The 15,497-nt window shown below is 37.2% G+C and overlaps 1 protein-coding gene across 4 annotated transcripts in view; it reads right to left on the reverse strand.

Moving 5' to 3' along the window:
* The window catches only part of TXNDC16 (thioredoxin domain containing 16), a 138,920-nt gene that overhangs the window by 69,303 nt on the left and 54,120 nt on the right, over positions 1-15,497 (reverse strand). For all 4 annotated transcript variants that reach the window (XM_045059919.1, XM_006932861.5, XM_006932862.5 and 1 more), the window contains exons 8-9: positions 14,453-14,543; positions 10,167-10,317 (exon numbers count right to left, since the gene is read on the reverse strand). In XM_045059919.1, coding sequence (XP_044915854.1) covers positions 10,167-10,317; positions 14,453-14,543 — 242 coding nt within the window. The remainder of the gene's footprint in view (positions 1-10,166; positions 10,318-14,452; positions 14,544-15,497) is intronic.

Below are 15,497 nucleotides of genomic sequence, written 5' to 3' on the forward strand. Positions count from 1 at the left end.
AGAAGGGCACAGACTCCACTGGATAGGCACAGTGATAAGGTTAGCTTATGGATAAGGAGATGCTTATGGAATGGGAGATATTGTTATTTCCATCTTTGGAATATACAATCAAAGTCTGATGGGATAGGGCTTTGGAGGTCTTGGAGAGAGGAACCAGTGTATTTTGCAAGTAGGAGAGATGTGAATTGTTATGGTCAGTAGTCTACCCTCTGGCTGTAACAATTCACACCTCCCCCCACCCATATGCAAAACACACTTATCTCAAAGATTCTCAGGCTTCATCCCATCAGACTTTTGAGGATCAATGCAAAGTCTAAGATCTTATCCTCTACATTCAGGTCCAGGTGTTGATGAAGTTCCTCTAGTGTAGTCCCAAGGACAGAGGACCTTCAGAACTGTTCTCAATCTGAAGACCTATGAACTAAAGAGATAAATTATTTGTCCCTAATACATACTCAACAATGACTGAGCAGGCACGGGATGAGGGCTATATACACTCCTGTTTCAAAGGAGAGAAAAAGGAGGCACACAGTAATCATTAGGGCACAGGGTTCTTTAGTACATCCAGGTACATGTTGCCAGTTAATTGATTATGGCTCAGTCCTACTCCCTAAGGGTTGTTCTCTGAGGCTTTTTTTTTAAATTTTTTTTTCAACATTTATTTATTTTTTTGGGACAGAGAGAGACAGAGCATGAACAGGGGAGGGGCAGAGAGAGAGGGAGACACAGAACCGGAAACAGGCTCCAGGCTCCGAGCCATCAGCCCAGAGCCTGATGCGGGGCTCGAACTCACGGACCGCGAGATCGTGACCTGGCTGAAGTCGGACGCTTAACCGACTGCGCCACCCAGGCGCCCCTCTCTGAGGCTTTTAATGATAAACTCTGGGCTCTCTGTCCCCCAGCTCATCCTTTCTTTCTTTTTTTTTTTTTTTCAATATATGAAATTTATTGTCAAATTGGTTTCCATACAACACCCAGTGCTCATCCCAAAAGGTGCCCTCCTTAATACCCATCACCCACCCTCCCCGCCCTCCCACCCCCCATCAACCCTCAGTTTGTTCTCAGTTTTTAACAGTCTCTTATGCTTTGGCTCTCTCCCACTCTAGCCTCTTTTTTTTTTTTTTTTCCTTCCCCTCCCCCATGAGTTTCTGTTAAGTTTCTCAGGATCCACATAGGAGTGAAAACATATGGTACCTTTCTTTCTCTGTATGACTTATTTCACTTAGCATAACACTCTCCAGTTCCATCCACGTTGCTACAAGCGGCCATTTTTCATTCTTTCTCATGGCCACGTAGTATTCCATTGTGTATATAAACCACAATTTCTTTATCCATTCATCAGTTGATGGACATTTAGGCTCCTTCCATAATTTGGCTATTGTTGAGAGTGCTGCTATAAACATTGGGATACAAGTGCCCCTATGCATCAGTACTCCTGTATCCCTTGGGTAAATTCCTAGCGGTGCTACTGCTTGGTCATAGGGTAGGTCTATTTTTAATTTTTTGAGGAATCTCCACACTGTTTTCCAGAATGCCCAGCTCATCCTTTCCAGTTTACAAAAAAAAGGTGCTGTGTCTGCAGCTGAGTAGATTTCTCAGCCTGTTCCTGCTGATAGAAATTTGGGGATCCAAAGAACTCTTCATTTTGTGCTGTTTCTGTGCTGTGCTGTGTCCCTTTCTGTATAAGCTGGTGTAATTCTTTTAAAAACTTGTAGTTTCATGGGGCGCCTGGGTGGCTCAGTTGGTTAAGCGGCCAACTTTGGCTCAAGTCATGATCTCGCGGTCCGTGGGTTCGGGCCCCGCGTCGGGCTCTGTGCTGACAGCTCAGAGCCTGGAGCCTGTTTCAGATTCTGTGTCTCCCTCTCTCTGACCCTCCCCCGTTCATGCTCTGTCTCTCTCTGTCTCAAAAATGAATAAACGTTAAAAAAAAAATTTTTTAAACTTGTAGTTTCTTAATCATAAAAGCTATAATCCATTCCATTAAACAAAAGACAAAATCAAAAAAGTCCTTGATAGAAAAAGTAAAAGATTATTACCATAAAAATTGCAATTAGTAATTTTATATATCCATAAAAATACTATGTACTTTATGTAAAATACTATAGTAATATATATTTTAGAAAACAGTATAATATATATTTTATATAAAATACATAAATGTTTTATAGTTGATATTTTTATAAAATATTTTATATTTTTTATAAAATATTTTATGTATTTTATGTAAAAATATATGAATTGTGGGGCGCCTGGGTGGCGCAGTTGGTTAAGCGTCTGACTTCAGCCAGGTCACGATCTCGCGGTCCGTGAGTTCGAGCCCCGCGTCGGGCTCTGTGCTGACAGCTCAGAGCCTGGAGCCTGCTTCCGATTCTGTCTCCCTCTCTCTCTGACCCTCCCCCATTCATGCTCTGTCTCTCTCTGTCTCAAAAATAAATAAACATTTAAAAAAAAAAAAAAAAGATGCTATGAACTACTATACACCTATACCTTGGATAAACTAGAAGATGTGGATAAATTCCCAGACACATACAACTTACTAAGACTGAATATGTAGAAATAGAAAATCTGAACAGACATATAACAAGGAGATTGAATCAGTAATCAAAAACCTCCCAACAAAGAAAAGCCCAGGCCCAGATGGCTTCACTGAAGAATTCTATCAAACATTAAAGAAGAATTAATGCAAATCCTTCACAAACTCTTCCCAAAAAGAGAACACTTCCAAACTCACTGTAGGAGGCCAACTACTTTGATACCAAAGCCAGGCAAGATACTGCAAGGAAACTGCAAGAAAATATCCCTGACGAATACTGATGCAAATATCCTCAACAAAGTACTTGTAAACTGAATTCAACAGCACATTAAAAAAAAACGAAACCCATTAGCCAGTAGAATTTATCCCTGGGATGAAGGATGGTTCAAAATCAATCCATGTAATATACTACATTAGGAGGACAAAGGACAAAAATCACAAGATCATCTCAACTGATGAAGAAAAAGTATTTGATCAAATTTAACAGTCTTTCATGACACAAACATTCAACAAACTAAGAAGAGAAGATTACCTCAACATAATAAATGTTATATATGAAAAGCCCACAGCTAAAATCAGACTCAACAGTGACAAACTGACAGCTTTTCCTCTAAGATCAGGAACAAAGCAATGATGCCCACTCTTGCCACTTCTGTTTAACATAGTAGTTAGTTAACAGAGCAACGAGGCAAATCAATCAATCAATCAATAATAAATAAATAGCATACAATTAAAAAAGAAAAAGCAAAATTATCTCTGTAGACAGATGACATGATCTTCTATGCAGAAAACCCTAAAGATTCCACAAAAAGTACTGTCCAAACTAATGAATGAATTCAACAAAGTTGCAGGATATAAAATCAACACTGAGAAATCAGTTGTGTTTCTATGCACTAACAAGGAGCTATCCAAAAAGGAAACTAAGAAAACAATCCCATTTATAATAGCGTCAAAAAGAATAAAATACTTAGGAATAAGTTTAACCAAGAAAGCAAAAGACTTATACACTGAAAACTATAAAACATTGCTAGAAGAAATTAAAGAAGATGCAAATAAACGTAAAGACATCCCAATCATGTTCGTGGGCTAGATTTAATATTGTTAAAATGTCCATACTACCCAAAGTCATCTACAAATTCAATGCAATCCTTCTCAAAATCCCAATGGCATTTTTACAGAAACAGAAAAAAAAAATCCTAAAATTCATGTGGAATCTCAAGGGACACCAAATAGCCAAAAAAATCTTAAGAAAGAATAAAGCTGGAGGCCTCACAACTCCTGATTTCAAAACATACTGCATTTAAACACAGACCAATAGAACAGAATAGAGAGCCCAGAAATAAGCTCTTGCATACATGGTCAAATAATCTTTGACAAGGGAACCAAGGCTATGCAATGGGTAAAAGAAAGTCTCTTCAACAAATGGTGCTGGGAAAACTAGATATCCACATGCAAAAGAATTAAGAAATTTTCATCTTATACCCATACAAAAATAACTCAAGATGAACTAGCAACCTAAATGAAACTATAAAACTCCTAGAAGAAAATGTAGGGGAAAGCCTTATGACACTAGAACACAAATGATTTCTTGGAAATGACATCACAGGCACAGGCAACAAAAGCAAAAATAGACAAATAGAACTACATCAAACTTAAACACGTCTGCACTGTGGGACGAAATAATCAAAAAGGGAGAAAATACTGCAAGCCATTATCAGATAAGGGGTTAATATCCAGAATAAAGAACTACAACTTAACAACAACAACAACAACAAAATAACAATTTAAAAAAGGGCAAAGGACTGGAATAGACATTTCTCCAAAGAAGATATACAAATGACCAACAGGCATATGAAAAACTTAACTGATCATCGGGGATATGCAAAGTAAAACCACAGTGAGATTATCAAAACCATTAGAATGGCTAATATTAAAACAATAATAACACAAAATAACAAGAATTGGCAAGGATGCGGAGAGATTAAAAACTCTTGCACACAGTTGGTGGGCATGTAAAATGATGCAGCCACTATATAGAAAAGTATAAAGTTTGCTCAAAAAATTAAAAACAGAACTACCATATGATCCAGCAAGTTCATTTCTGGTATATATCCAAAAGAATTAAAAGCAAGATCTCAAAGAGAGATTTGCAAACCCATCTTCACTGCAGCATTATTCACAATGGCCAAGATGTGGAAGCAACCTACTCATCAATGATAAATCAATAAATAAAATGTTATACATAACACCTCAAGAAGGGAGGTGGGTGTGGGGATGGGTTAAATAGGTGATGGGGATTAAGGAGTATACTTGTTGTGATAAACACCAAGTGATGTATGGAAGTGTTGAATCACTATATTGTACACCTGAAACTAATATTACATTGTATGTTAACTAACTAGAATGTAAATAAAAAGTTTTTTTTAAGAATGCCAATATTCACAACATAGAAAAAAAGAAGGTAATCCTGACAAATACTACAACATGGATGAACCTTGAGGACATTATGCTAAGTGAAATAAGCCAATTACAAAAAGACAAATACTACATGATTCCACTTATATGAGGTCTCTAAAGTAATCCAATTCATGGAAACAGAAAGCAGAATGATTGCCAAGGCTGGAGAGATGGGGAAATGGGGAGCTGCTTCTCAATGGGTACAGAGTTTCATTCATTCAAGATGAAAAAGTTCTAGAGATCTGTTGTACAACAATATGCATAGAGTCAACAATACTGTTTTATACACTTATAAGAGGGTAAATTTATGTTATGTATTTTTTGCCACAATAAAAAAAAGGAAATGAGGCAATAATGAAAGGAGCCAACACCCTGCTATATATAATGCTGCACACTGCCACATGAGTCTTCAAGGAATAAGAGAAGCTAAATGAACAAACCATAATAGCATCCTTCTAATTACCTACAGAAAAGAGTAGGTTTAACTTAATTCAAGTGTCTTGAATCTGAGACAGAGAGCTTTCTCAGATGCACAAACAAAAAATTAACATTTTCAGATAAATTATACTACATTTTTATCTGTTTTTAAACATTTTATCAGATATTTGGACTTGAAGAGTCTCCTTGGTATCCAGATAAAAGCTTTATTTCTATATACCAGAATAAATTGAATCCAATATAGAGAAACCCATCAGCATCTAAAATGTTTTTGGTATTAGCCAACAGGACAATAACCAAATCATCTTCCTATCTATCTTCAACATTGGGAACCTTAAGAAGGCATCTAGGTAACTCCATACCTGCCAGAATGTCTCTTAACCAATTCAAGATTGAAACCCACTTAAAAATTCTATGTTCAAGATTTATTTTCAGTTTGTGAGGATTAAAATGACATGCCCACAACCTGATTATAAGACATAGTTGTGTTATATATCTACAATTAAGTATACAAGCACTCTATCTTCTTAATACACACACACACTCCCAATATTCACCTACTTTCATATGCTTAGAAGTGAAATAATAATGTCAATCATTGCAATGATCAAGCACACAAAAAGTCTGCAAAAAAGTCCAAATCCCAGTTTATAGTTTTATTAATGTTTACAGATAATGTAAACACATGAATTATCTCATATTCTGGACCCACAAGCTTAGGCTAGTTTACAAGACACCTTACTAATCATACAAAACCTAACTATGATTGAACCCCAAAAGCCTGTATATAGATTAATGTGGAAGACAATAAAGGAGGAATGGTTAAGAGAAATGTGAGAGGGGAGGATGAGCATCAGTGGGGTTGTGAGAAAATAAGAACAAAGTAAGAAACACCACCAAAGTAAACTACTACTAAGTCTTATTGTTAAGAACTTGTAAGAAGTAATTAAATTTAGGTACTAACTTCAAGGACCTCTCTACTGCCACCCCCATTCCCTGTTCTAGCTTACTATACCATCAAAAGGCATAAACCAGGTACATCAAATCTTGTTCTAAGAGGTGTTTTCTGTCAGTGTTTGGCCTTTGTTTTTTAACCTCCAGGGTTTTCTCCAAGAACAAAAACAACCTCAAATACTGATGTAGCCAAATGTTTAAAATACCAAGATGGAAAAGTGACCAAACTAGCTCAGAACCCTTTATCATCTTCCCATTCCTGCAAGGGTAAGCTTTAGCCATCCCACCAAGAGTCTCAGGGAACCTTACATCAAGGCTTGTCTCCCTTTTCTGTACTTTGCATTCATTTGCTCTGTTCTGATGGGGACAAATCCACTAATCTGTCCTTTTGGACTGCCAAGGCTTTCTAGGCTGACACCAAGGTTTAGAGTTTAGAGATTAAGAGTCTCTTATGGTTTGCCTCCCTCTCTGTAACTATTTTTTTTCTTCCCCCATGGTCTTCTGTTGTTTCTCAAATTCCACAAATGAGTGAAAACATATGAAATCTGTCTTTCTCTGACTGACTTATTTCACTTAGCATAATACCCTCCAGTTCCATCCATGTTGTTGCATATGGCAAGATTTCATTCTTTTTCATCGCTGAATAGTATTCCATTGTATATATACCCCATCTTCTTTATCCATTCATCAGTTGATGGACATTTGAGCTCTTTCCATAATTTGGCTATTGTTGATAGCGCTGCTATAAACATTGGGGTATATGTGCTCCTATGAATCAGCATTTTTGTATCCTTTGGATACAATAGCACTAGTAGTGCTAATGCTGGGTTGTAAGCTAATTCTTTTTTTTTTTAAGTTTATTTATTTTGAGAGAGAGTGAGTGGGGGAGGGGCAGAGAAAGAGGGAGAGAGAGAATCCCAAGCAGGCTCCACACTGTCAGTGTGCAGAGCCTGATACAGGGCTTGAACTTACAAACCACGACATCATGACCTGAGCCAAAGTCAAGAGTCGGACGCTTAACCAACTGAGCCACACAGGCTGCCCTTAGGGTAATTCTATTTTTGATTTTTTGAGGAACTTCCACACTGTTTTCCAGAGTGGCTATACCAGGAAACAAACTCCATTTTAGAAGGGACTTGGATTGACTAGTATTACTAGTAATTACTATTGGGTGAATAGTGGCTTGGAGCAGGGGCACCTGCTCTGCACAGTTCTAGGAGTGCCATTTACCTTGTTCTTTCTAGAATGTATGTTTCAGGAGCTGCCATTCACATATAATATAATACAAATGGTGTACATGGCATCGTGCTTTCAAGGAAGGCCACATTTCACTGAATACCAAGTCATTATGAAATCTTCAGAGTTTTTGTTTTTTAATGTCAAAACTAGCATTACAGGGGCACCTGGATGGCTCAGTCGGTTGAGCATCTGACTTTGGCTCAGGTCATGATCTCACGGTCTGTGAGTTCAAGCACATCAGGCTCTGTGATGACAGCTCAGAGCCTGGAGCCTGTTTCAGATTCTGTGTCTCCCTCTCTCTCTGCCCCTACCCGGCTCATGCTGTGTGTGTTTGTGTCTCAAAAATAAACATTTAAAAAAATTTAAAAACTAACTTTCCATAATTTCTGATAAGTACATATAGTAAAGTGAAGTAAGACCAGAGAATTGCCTTCCTCATTATCTATCTGTAAAAAAAAACCAGTTTTAAAACATAGCAAAACAAAACTAATAAGCAGAAACTTTAGGAATGGGACAGGACTTCAAGCCAGAATGTGGTAGTCAAAAAAGGAAATGCATATTTTTAGTAAAACTTGGGATTAGTTCTAGTCCTGCCTCAAAGAGCAAAAGTAGTACTGGTAAGTAGACAAAATCCTGAGAATTCTTAGTAATATTTCTGCATTGGGTAAGAAGGAAAGGAGTCTAGAGAGAACTGAGGCTTGTGAAGAACTGAACGTGAGCTGGTGTCTTTCTCAGGGTTCTATGCTGAAATGGAAGATAAAACAAATTCAGGGGATATTCTCTCCAAGGAAGTAAGAAATATGCCCCCTCTGCCATGTGAAAGGAAAGGAAAAAGATTTATATACTGCTTTAAAAAAAATATATTTGAAGGCAAAATCCAACCAAACAAAAACTGACTCAAAATAAACTCTGGAATGAAGCCAGTAAAACTGGGGCTGATAAACTCTGAACCTATTTAAATGTAGAAGAAAAGCTTTTATAAGAGGAGGGAATTATAGTTACAAAATAAAATACAAGTATTACAAACCTTAATAATTAAAAATAACATAAAACTAACAAAAATCAGAGGGGTAAGAGGAGGGCCGCCTGGGTGGCTCAGTCGGTTAAGTGTCTGACTTGGGCTCAGATCATGATCTCACAGTTCGTGGGTTCGAGCCCCACGTGGGGCTCTGTGCTGACACCTCAGATCCTGAAGCCTGCTTCAGATTCTGTGTCTCCCTCTCTCTCTGCCCCTCCCCCACTGGCACTCTGTCTCTCTCTTAAAAATAAATAAACATTAAAAAAATGAAAGAAGGGTAAGAGGAGCTAAGATGGAAATAAATATATTAACTTGATTTTCTCATTTTTCACAGCAAAAAGTAGATCAATTCTATCTAAAATGAAAATGTGTAGTTTTCGAAAAAAATAATTTAATGTTTTTCATAATCATTTTCAACATTCAAAACATTTCCTAAAGAGCCCACAAATGAACAAATGATATATCAAAATTTCCGTAATCCTTCTTTTCACATCACCTTCTTTTTCCTCTGCTGAATTCAAGTAAGAATATAAATTTCTTACTATAAAGTAGCACATACAATAGGATGTGTCTATTAATCCACACACCCACAGACACTGTATGTATCTATATGGGTACAGACTGGTGTGATGGTCATCTGACATCTAATATTTCTGAGTTCCAGGATTAGATGGCTTAAAAATTTTTTTTCTTTATATTTTGCCACACTGTTTGGATTATTTATAATACACATGCATCATTTTTATTTACAAAGGAAGTACTCAGTAAGAAGGCCTACTGAGGTTTTGTGCATGCTCAGGACAATCCTTCAAACTTTCAGAGAGAAAGGTCTGATGATCACCATCTCTATAAATTCTTCCCAGCTAGCACTAAGGAAAGTGGGGCACCAGAAATGCTATAGTCCAATATTTACCAACTTTTAAAGTAGCCATCAAAACATTCACAAAAGAAGTCTTTCCTAACCATGATATGATCTTTGTGATCTTGGAGTGGTTGCAGTTCATTATAACTACCACAGAGGGGGGCCTGGATGGCTCAATCACTTAAGCTGCTCACTCTTGATTTTGGCTCAGGTCCTGATCTAGATTCATGAGTTCGAGCCCCACATCTGGCTCCACACGATCTTCTTGGGATTCTCTCTCCCCCTCTCTCTCTGCCCCTCCCCTGCTCATGTTCTCTCTCTCTCTCTCTCTCTCTCTCTCTCTCTCTCTCTCTCTCTGAAATAAATTAAAAAAAAAAAAAGAAATATTTATTTAAAAAAAAAAAACTACCACAGAATATTTCCACTTACACGAAGCTATATTTGGATTTCAATGCAACAATACTTCCAGGCATTAAAATATCATTTCATGAATATTATTCTAGTCTACCTTTAATAAGTAGTTACTCATAAATCACCCTCAATGAGTATGTCCAAGGAAATGGGAAAAGATAGAGCACATCTAAATAAAATTTAGCATATCTATGGATGAAAACTTAATAAATTTTATGTATGAATTATCTAATATATTAAAGTAAGAAACATACCAGCAGAGGTGCTTCCATTGTCTTAATAAATCGATGAATGTTTAGTGTAGCCAGTGGCTGTTCCATCAGTGTTCTTCTACATTGCTGGGTCAAATCCAAGACTTGTTTACAATGAAAAAAGTAGAAATGTGCATTTTCTATGGCCTCAGTGCTGCAAATTAAAAATTAGGGACACAAGACAACACATGAAGAAGTTCAACGTATGATCTTTCTACCATCCAGAAAGACATAGTTCCAAGTATCTTTGCCTTTAAGTCTCATGCTATTGAATTACCTTTTTAGTAAAAATGTAAAACAGTAAAACAAAATAAAATGGACCTAAGCGAAAAAGAAGGTACAGTTTTTGAGTTGTATAAGCAACTTTTTTCCCTGAGCTCTTTAATACGGTAGTTTCTAAATTAGATTACAGGCAGGTCTACACAATTTTTTTTTTTTTTTTTAATAAAAGACTGTCACCTTGAGGACAAGGAGATTATCTTCAAATGTAGTTGCTTTTCTAGAACTATGCTAAATAAAGCCTTGTAACACAAATTTTCTAGGTTTAATTTAAACTCAAATCTGTTTTGAATAAACTTCAGCCAAAACATGCCTTAAGATAGAAACCATGTGACAGTTTGTGGGAGTTTGTGAGTTTGTATCTGAAATATTACAAAACTCAGCAAATATGGCTTATAATTTGAGTTCTGGCATCCTGTCAATATGACAATTCAAAGGTAAACTTATAGTGGGTAAGTAAGGTTTGCCAAAATTAAAATAACATTTTAAAAATCTCCATATGGCATTAGTAGGGTTTGGTAAAAACTGTAAATTTTTATTTTTAAAATGTTATTTCAATTCTTGATACATGCTTAAACTGAGATCTGAGGTTCACTGTTTTCAAATTTAATGATAAACCAATTTCTAATAGATTTACTGATTAAACAAATGATCACTCAAGGATTACTTAATGTGTACTAAATACAAAAGACTCGGATGAATAAGATAATTCAAATACTTGAGGGGCTTAGAATATATTTAGGGTTTTTTTTTCAACGTTTATTTATTTTTGGGACAGAGAGAGACAGAGCATGAACGGGAGAGGGGCAGAGAGAGAGGGAGATACAGAATCGGAAACAGGCTCCAGGCTCTGAGCCATCAGCCCAAAGCCCGACGCGGGGCTCGAACTCATGGACCGCGAGATCGTGACCTGGCTGAAGTCAGATGCTTAAGCGACTGTGCCACCCAGGCGCCCCTATATTTAGTTTTTTTAATGTAGTTTATAAGTGCTATGACATGCAAAGTGCTATGAGAAACAGAAATATTTCATTCTGCTTCAAGTCAGGGAGAAGAAAGAAAGGAAGAGGAAGATCACAGAGGTTAAAAACAGTAAAGAAAAGAATGACTTCTCCAAGAAGATAAGACAAATGGGTACTTTAGACAAAGGAAATATATAGCCAAGACCCAATCAAAGTATGTAATTTTTTAAGGAGAACCCTAAATATACTGAAAGTAAAGTGCTGAAAGCAGGAGGACCCAGCTGAGGTTGGACCTCATATCATAACCTCTGAAATAATAAAATAATACTGGAAAATTACTGAATCAGAGATCATGGGTTGTAGGTAACCAAAAAGGTAGTGGGGGGGGGGCTACTTATTGGAAGTGTAGAAGTATATACTACAGGATACAAGGAAAATTCAAGTAAGTGGATCAGAGAATGAACTTATAAATCTGAATAGCAAGAGTTCAAGGGACCTTCATTTTGCCATTAATACCTTTCACCTCCAACTCTCTCTATAATGACAACTCTCTCGGGGCGCCTAGGTGGCTCAGTCAGTTAAGCACTGACTTTGGCTCAAGTCATGATCTCATGGTTCATAAGTTTGAGCCCTGCATCAGGCTCTGTGCTGACAGCTCACAGCCTGGAGCCTGTTTCGGATTCTGTCTCTCTCTCTCTCTCTCTATCTCCTCCTCCTCCTCCTCCTCCTCCTCTTCCTCCTCCTCCTCCTCCTCCTCCTCCTCCCCTGCTCATGCTCTTCCTCTCTCTCCTTCCAAAATAAACATTAAAATATATATACATATATGTGTATATATATATATATATGTGTGTGTGTGTGTGTGTGTGTATACACACACACACACACACACACACACACACGACAATTCTCTCTGCTTTACTTCTACATGGGCAAAACATTCCTATAAGCAGGAGAGCCAAAACACTGTATAGTTTAGTTTCTCCATGCTCAATTCCAAGTTCCTGAGAGGGGACCTAATTTGCTCAGATAAGCCAGTGGGCTGGCTGACCATGGATCAGATGGCCATCTCTGATTTAACTGACAGTGATAAATGGGGTGAGGGTGTAACATGTTTCTTGGTGTATACACAGATTCTTAAAGAAGGGAGTATGGGGAGGTAACAGAAACCCCTGGTGTTCCTATGGTATCTACCTCTTATACTACCTATCATGTACACCTCCCTTAACCAACATATAATTTCAAACAAATTCAGGCGCAATGTGCTATAACAACTAATATACTAGACTTATCCAGTGTTACAGCCCCAGCAACTAGAATAGTGCCTACCACACAGAAGGCATTCAATAAATATTTGTTGAGTAAAAGAATGAACAAAGGAAAAAATGCATTCACCTCTCCTCTACTAAGAGACAACCCAAAGTCATAGCCAACTTCTTCATCTAGAAGTCATGCCATATGACTATTGTACTCTGAATCCACAGTACCTTCCTGTCATATCAGGTCTAGGTATGATCACTCACCATTTTGCTATCCATGAAAAAATGAGTATTCAAACATCTCCAATGCATCATACACTCAAAAGTATACAAAAGAAAAAAAAAGAATAACTGGATATCTTAAAATTCTCATTTTAAAAATAAGGGAAAGCAAAAACCCCTCCAGAACATTACCATGTTTAGCCATAGATCAGAAAATATACTATGTATATAGTATATCTTGCTGAACAGAATTTGTAAGATAAAATGACAGAACCTATATACATAATAAATAAATAACTTAATTTAAATTGCTAATAAACACCCCTCTATGTTTTAGGCATGTCACCTTTATTTACAACTATAAAGTTGAAAATAATAAATAAAGAAGCTAGTGACACACACAAAAAAGTATAAACAATTAACCCTCAGAAAAACTGTGGAGCTAGGATAGAACCGCCATGAGATGAGAATAAGAAGGCTTCCCCCAGTCTACACTGGGAGTAGCAAACCAGCTGCTCATCGTTATCTCAAGACTCCATGACTTAGGGCAAAGCTCTGTGGTACCATCAACACAAGTCTCAAATTGCTAAAAATATTAATTTTCATACAAACAGTAAACATGCATCAGAGTTTTATTTAACTCGTTAATAAGGGAACCAGCAGAATGACAGTTCACGAACAGATTAATGTAAAAAGGAATACGAGCTAACTTTGTACAGAGTGGTAAAAACAGAACTTCTCTTCTCAGGAACTTAATTCTCTGCCTACCCACTCCTCTCAAAAAACCATTTCACTTAATCTGCTTTCTATGCTCTAACCTCTAAATTTACAAAGTTGTAAAATGTCTGGGGTTTAATTAATTGTGTATAGTATATCAAACAGTCACTGTTTTCTGAGAGGTTAGCAAGAGGGCTCATTAAAAACTCTTGCATGGTGTAAGTCACAGAATCACCATTTTGCTTGGCTTTGGGTTAATTTTCCTGACCAGCATTTTAAAGCCACATCTTTAAAATACATGGCTATTCCTTGTATCTGTAAGTACTAAAGAAAAGAAAAACTTCAACCCTAGGTTGCCCAGGCAAAAAAGTCAAAAGAAGGTCTCAACCTAAAATTGTAAGCTAGAAACTAGACATGAAAAATAAACATTTAAAACGTTCTGCTCAAAAACGGTACTTAAATATATTTAAGACTATTCTGACAAAATAACTTACAGAACTCTCAGAAAGAACTTCTGGAGCTTAGTTATGAAAGCTGTTATTTTATCACCTATCTGATCACTGTGGGAGATGTAATCCTAAAATACACTTGGCCACTCATGGGATCACATCTTGTGGCTTATGTATTTTGACTTTGTTCACCTTAGCCTAATATCACCTCTGTATATTTAAAATCATTTTCAGACTGTAGAACAGCAGACAATAGTAATGAAGGGGATTTCTGGTTTCATTTATATATTCACATCTGCTTACAATTCCTTTCGGGTAAGTCCACAATGTGAGTCTGATGGAGATGTTGAGTAAGTAATGTAAAAGAAGCAAACTTAAAATTGTTCACATATGCCTCTTGTACTTACCCAATACTTTCCAAAAGGGCAATTTCCGTGGTCAGGACAAACTGGTACGTGGTCCCATACACAAAAGCAGCTTCCATGACCGCTCTATGCTCTGAAGAAGAGATAAGGGAGTTGGGAGACATGAGGAGCCAGTTTGTGTGACTCTCTTCTGAATATTGCCCTACAGCCTTTTAGGCTCTATTATAAAGAAAAATCCCTTGTATATTTACCTCCAAGTCTTTAAATGACATTCTCACACTTTTATTTCCTGATTTTTTTAAGTGTTATTGCTATTACCTATTGACTTCCCACTTTGGCAGATGACAAATTAGCTCTTTCCCAAAACCTCGCTTCACAAACATACATATTTCTATCCCCTCGATAATCCCAATATAGTTCTAATTTTTATTAGCTCAAATATCAGTATTTACATGGTTGTAACTCAGCAAATATTATTTACAAGTGAGACATAGGGTGTAAAATGAACATTTCTCTTTTCTCGAACAACTACCTTTTCCACTGGCTATAACTTTTTAATTTCTACTTAAATTTCTTTCTAAATTCTTCCACAACTGGCTAATGCTCTCAATGCTCCAAACAGATCTGGCACACTATTGGCCTCCTCATCCTGGAGACACTTCTGCACAGCCTTCTGGTTTGCTGCAATGTAGACTACTGCAACTTGATGTGCTGCATGGCTTTCATCCTGCGAACTCACTTTGTCATCATCCTAGGAATTCTCTTACTCTTTCTCTTGTGTTGGGTCCTTTGGCCTGTTTCCCATATCTTCTTTCTTTTTTTTAAATATGATTGATTGCCAAATTGTCTAACATACAGTGTGTACAGTGTGCTCTTGGTTTTGGGGACAGATTCCCATGGCTCACCGCCTACATGCAACACCCCACTGCTCATCCCAAGTGCCCTCCTCAATGCCCATCACCCATTTTCCCCTCCCCCGCCCCCCATCAACCTCCAGTTTGTTCTCTATATTTCAGAGTCTCTTATGATTTGCCTCCCTCCCTCTCTGTTTATAACTATTTTTTCCTCTTCCCTTCCCCCATGGTCT

Source organism: Felis catus, chromosome B3, assembly GCF_018350175.1.
Source record: "Felis catus isolate Fca126 chromosome B3, F.catus_Fca126_mat1.0, whole genome shotgun sequence".
Lineage (NCBI taxonomy): Eukaryota > Metazoa > Chordata > Mammalia > Carnivora > Felidae > Felis > Felis catus.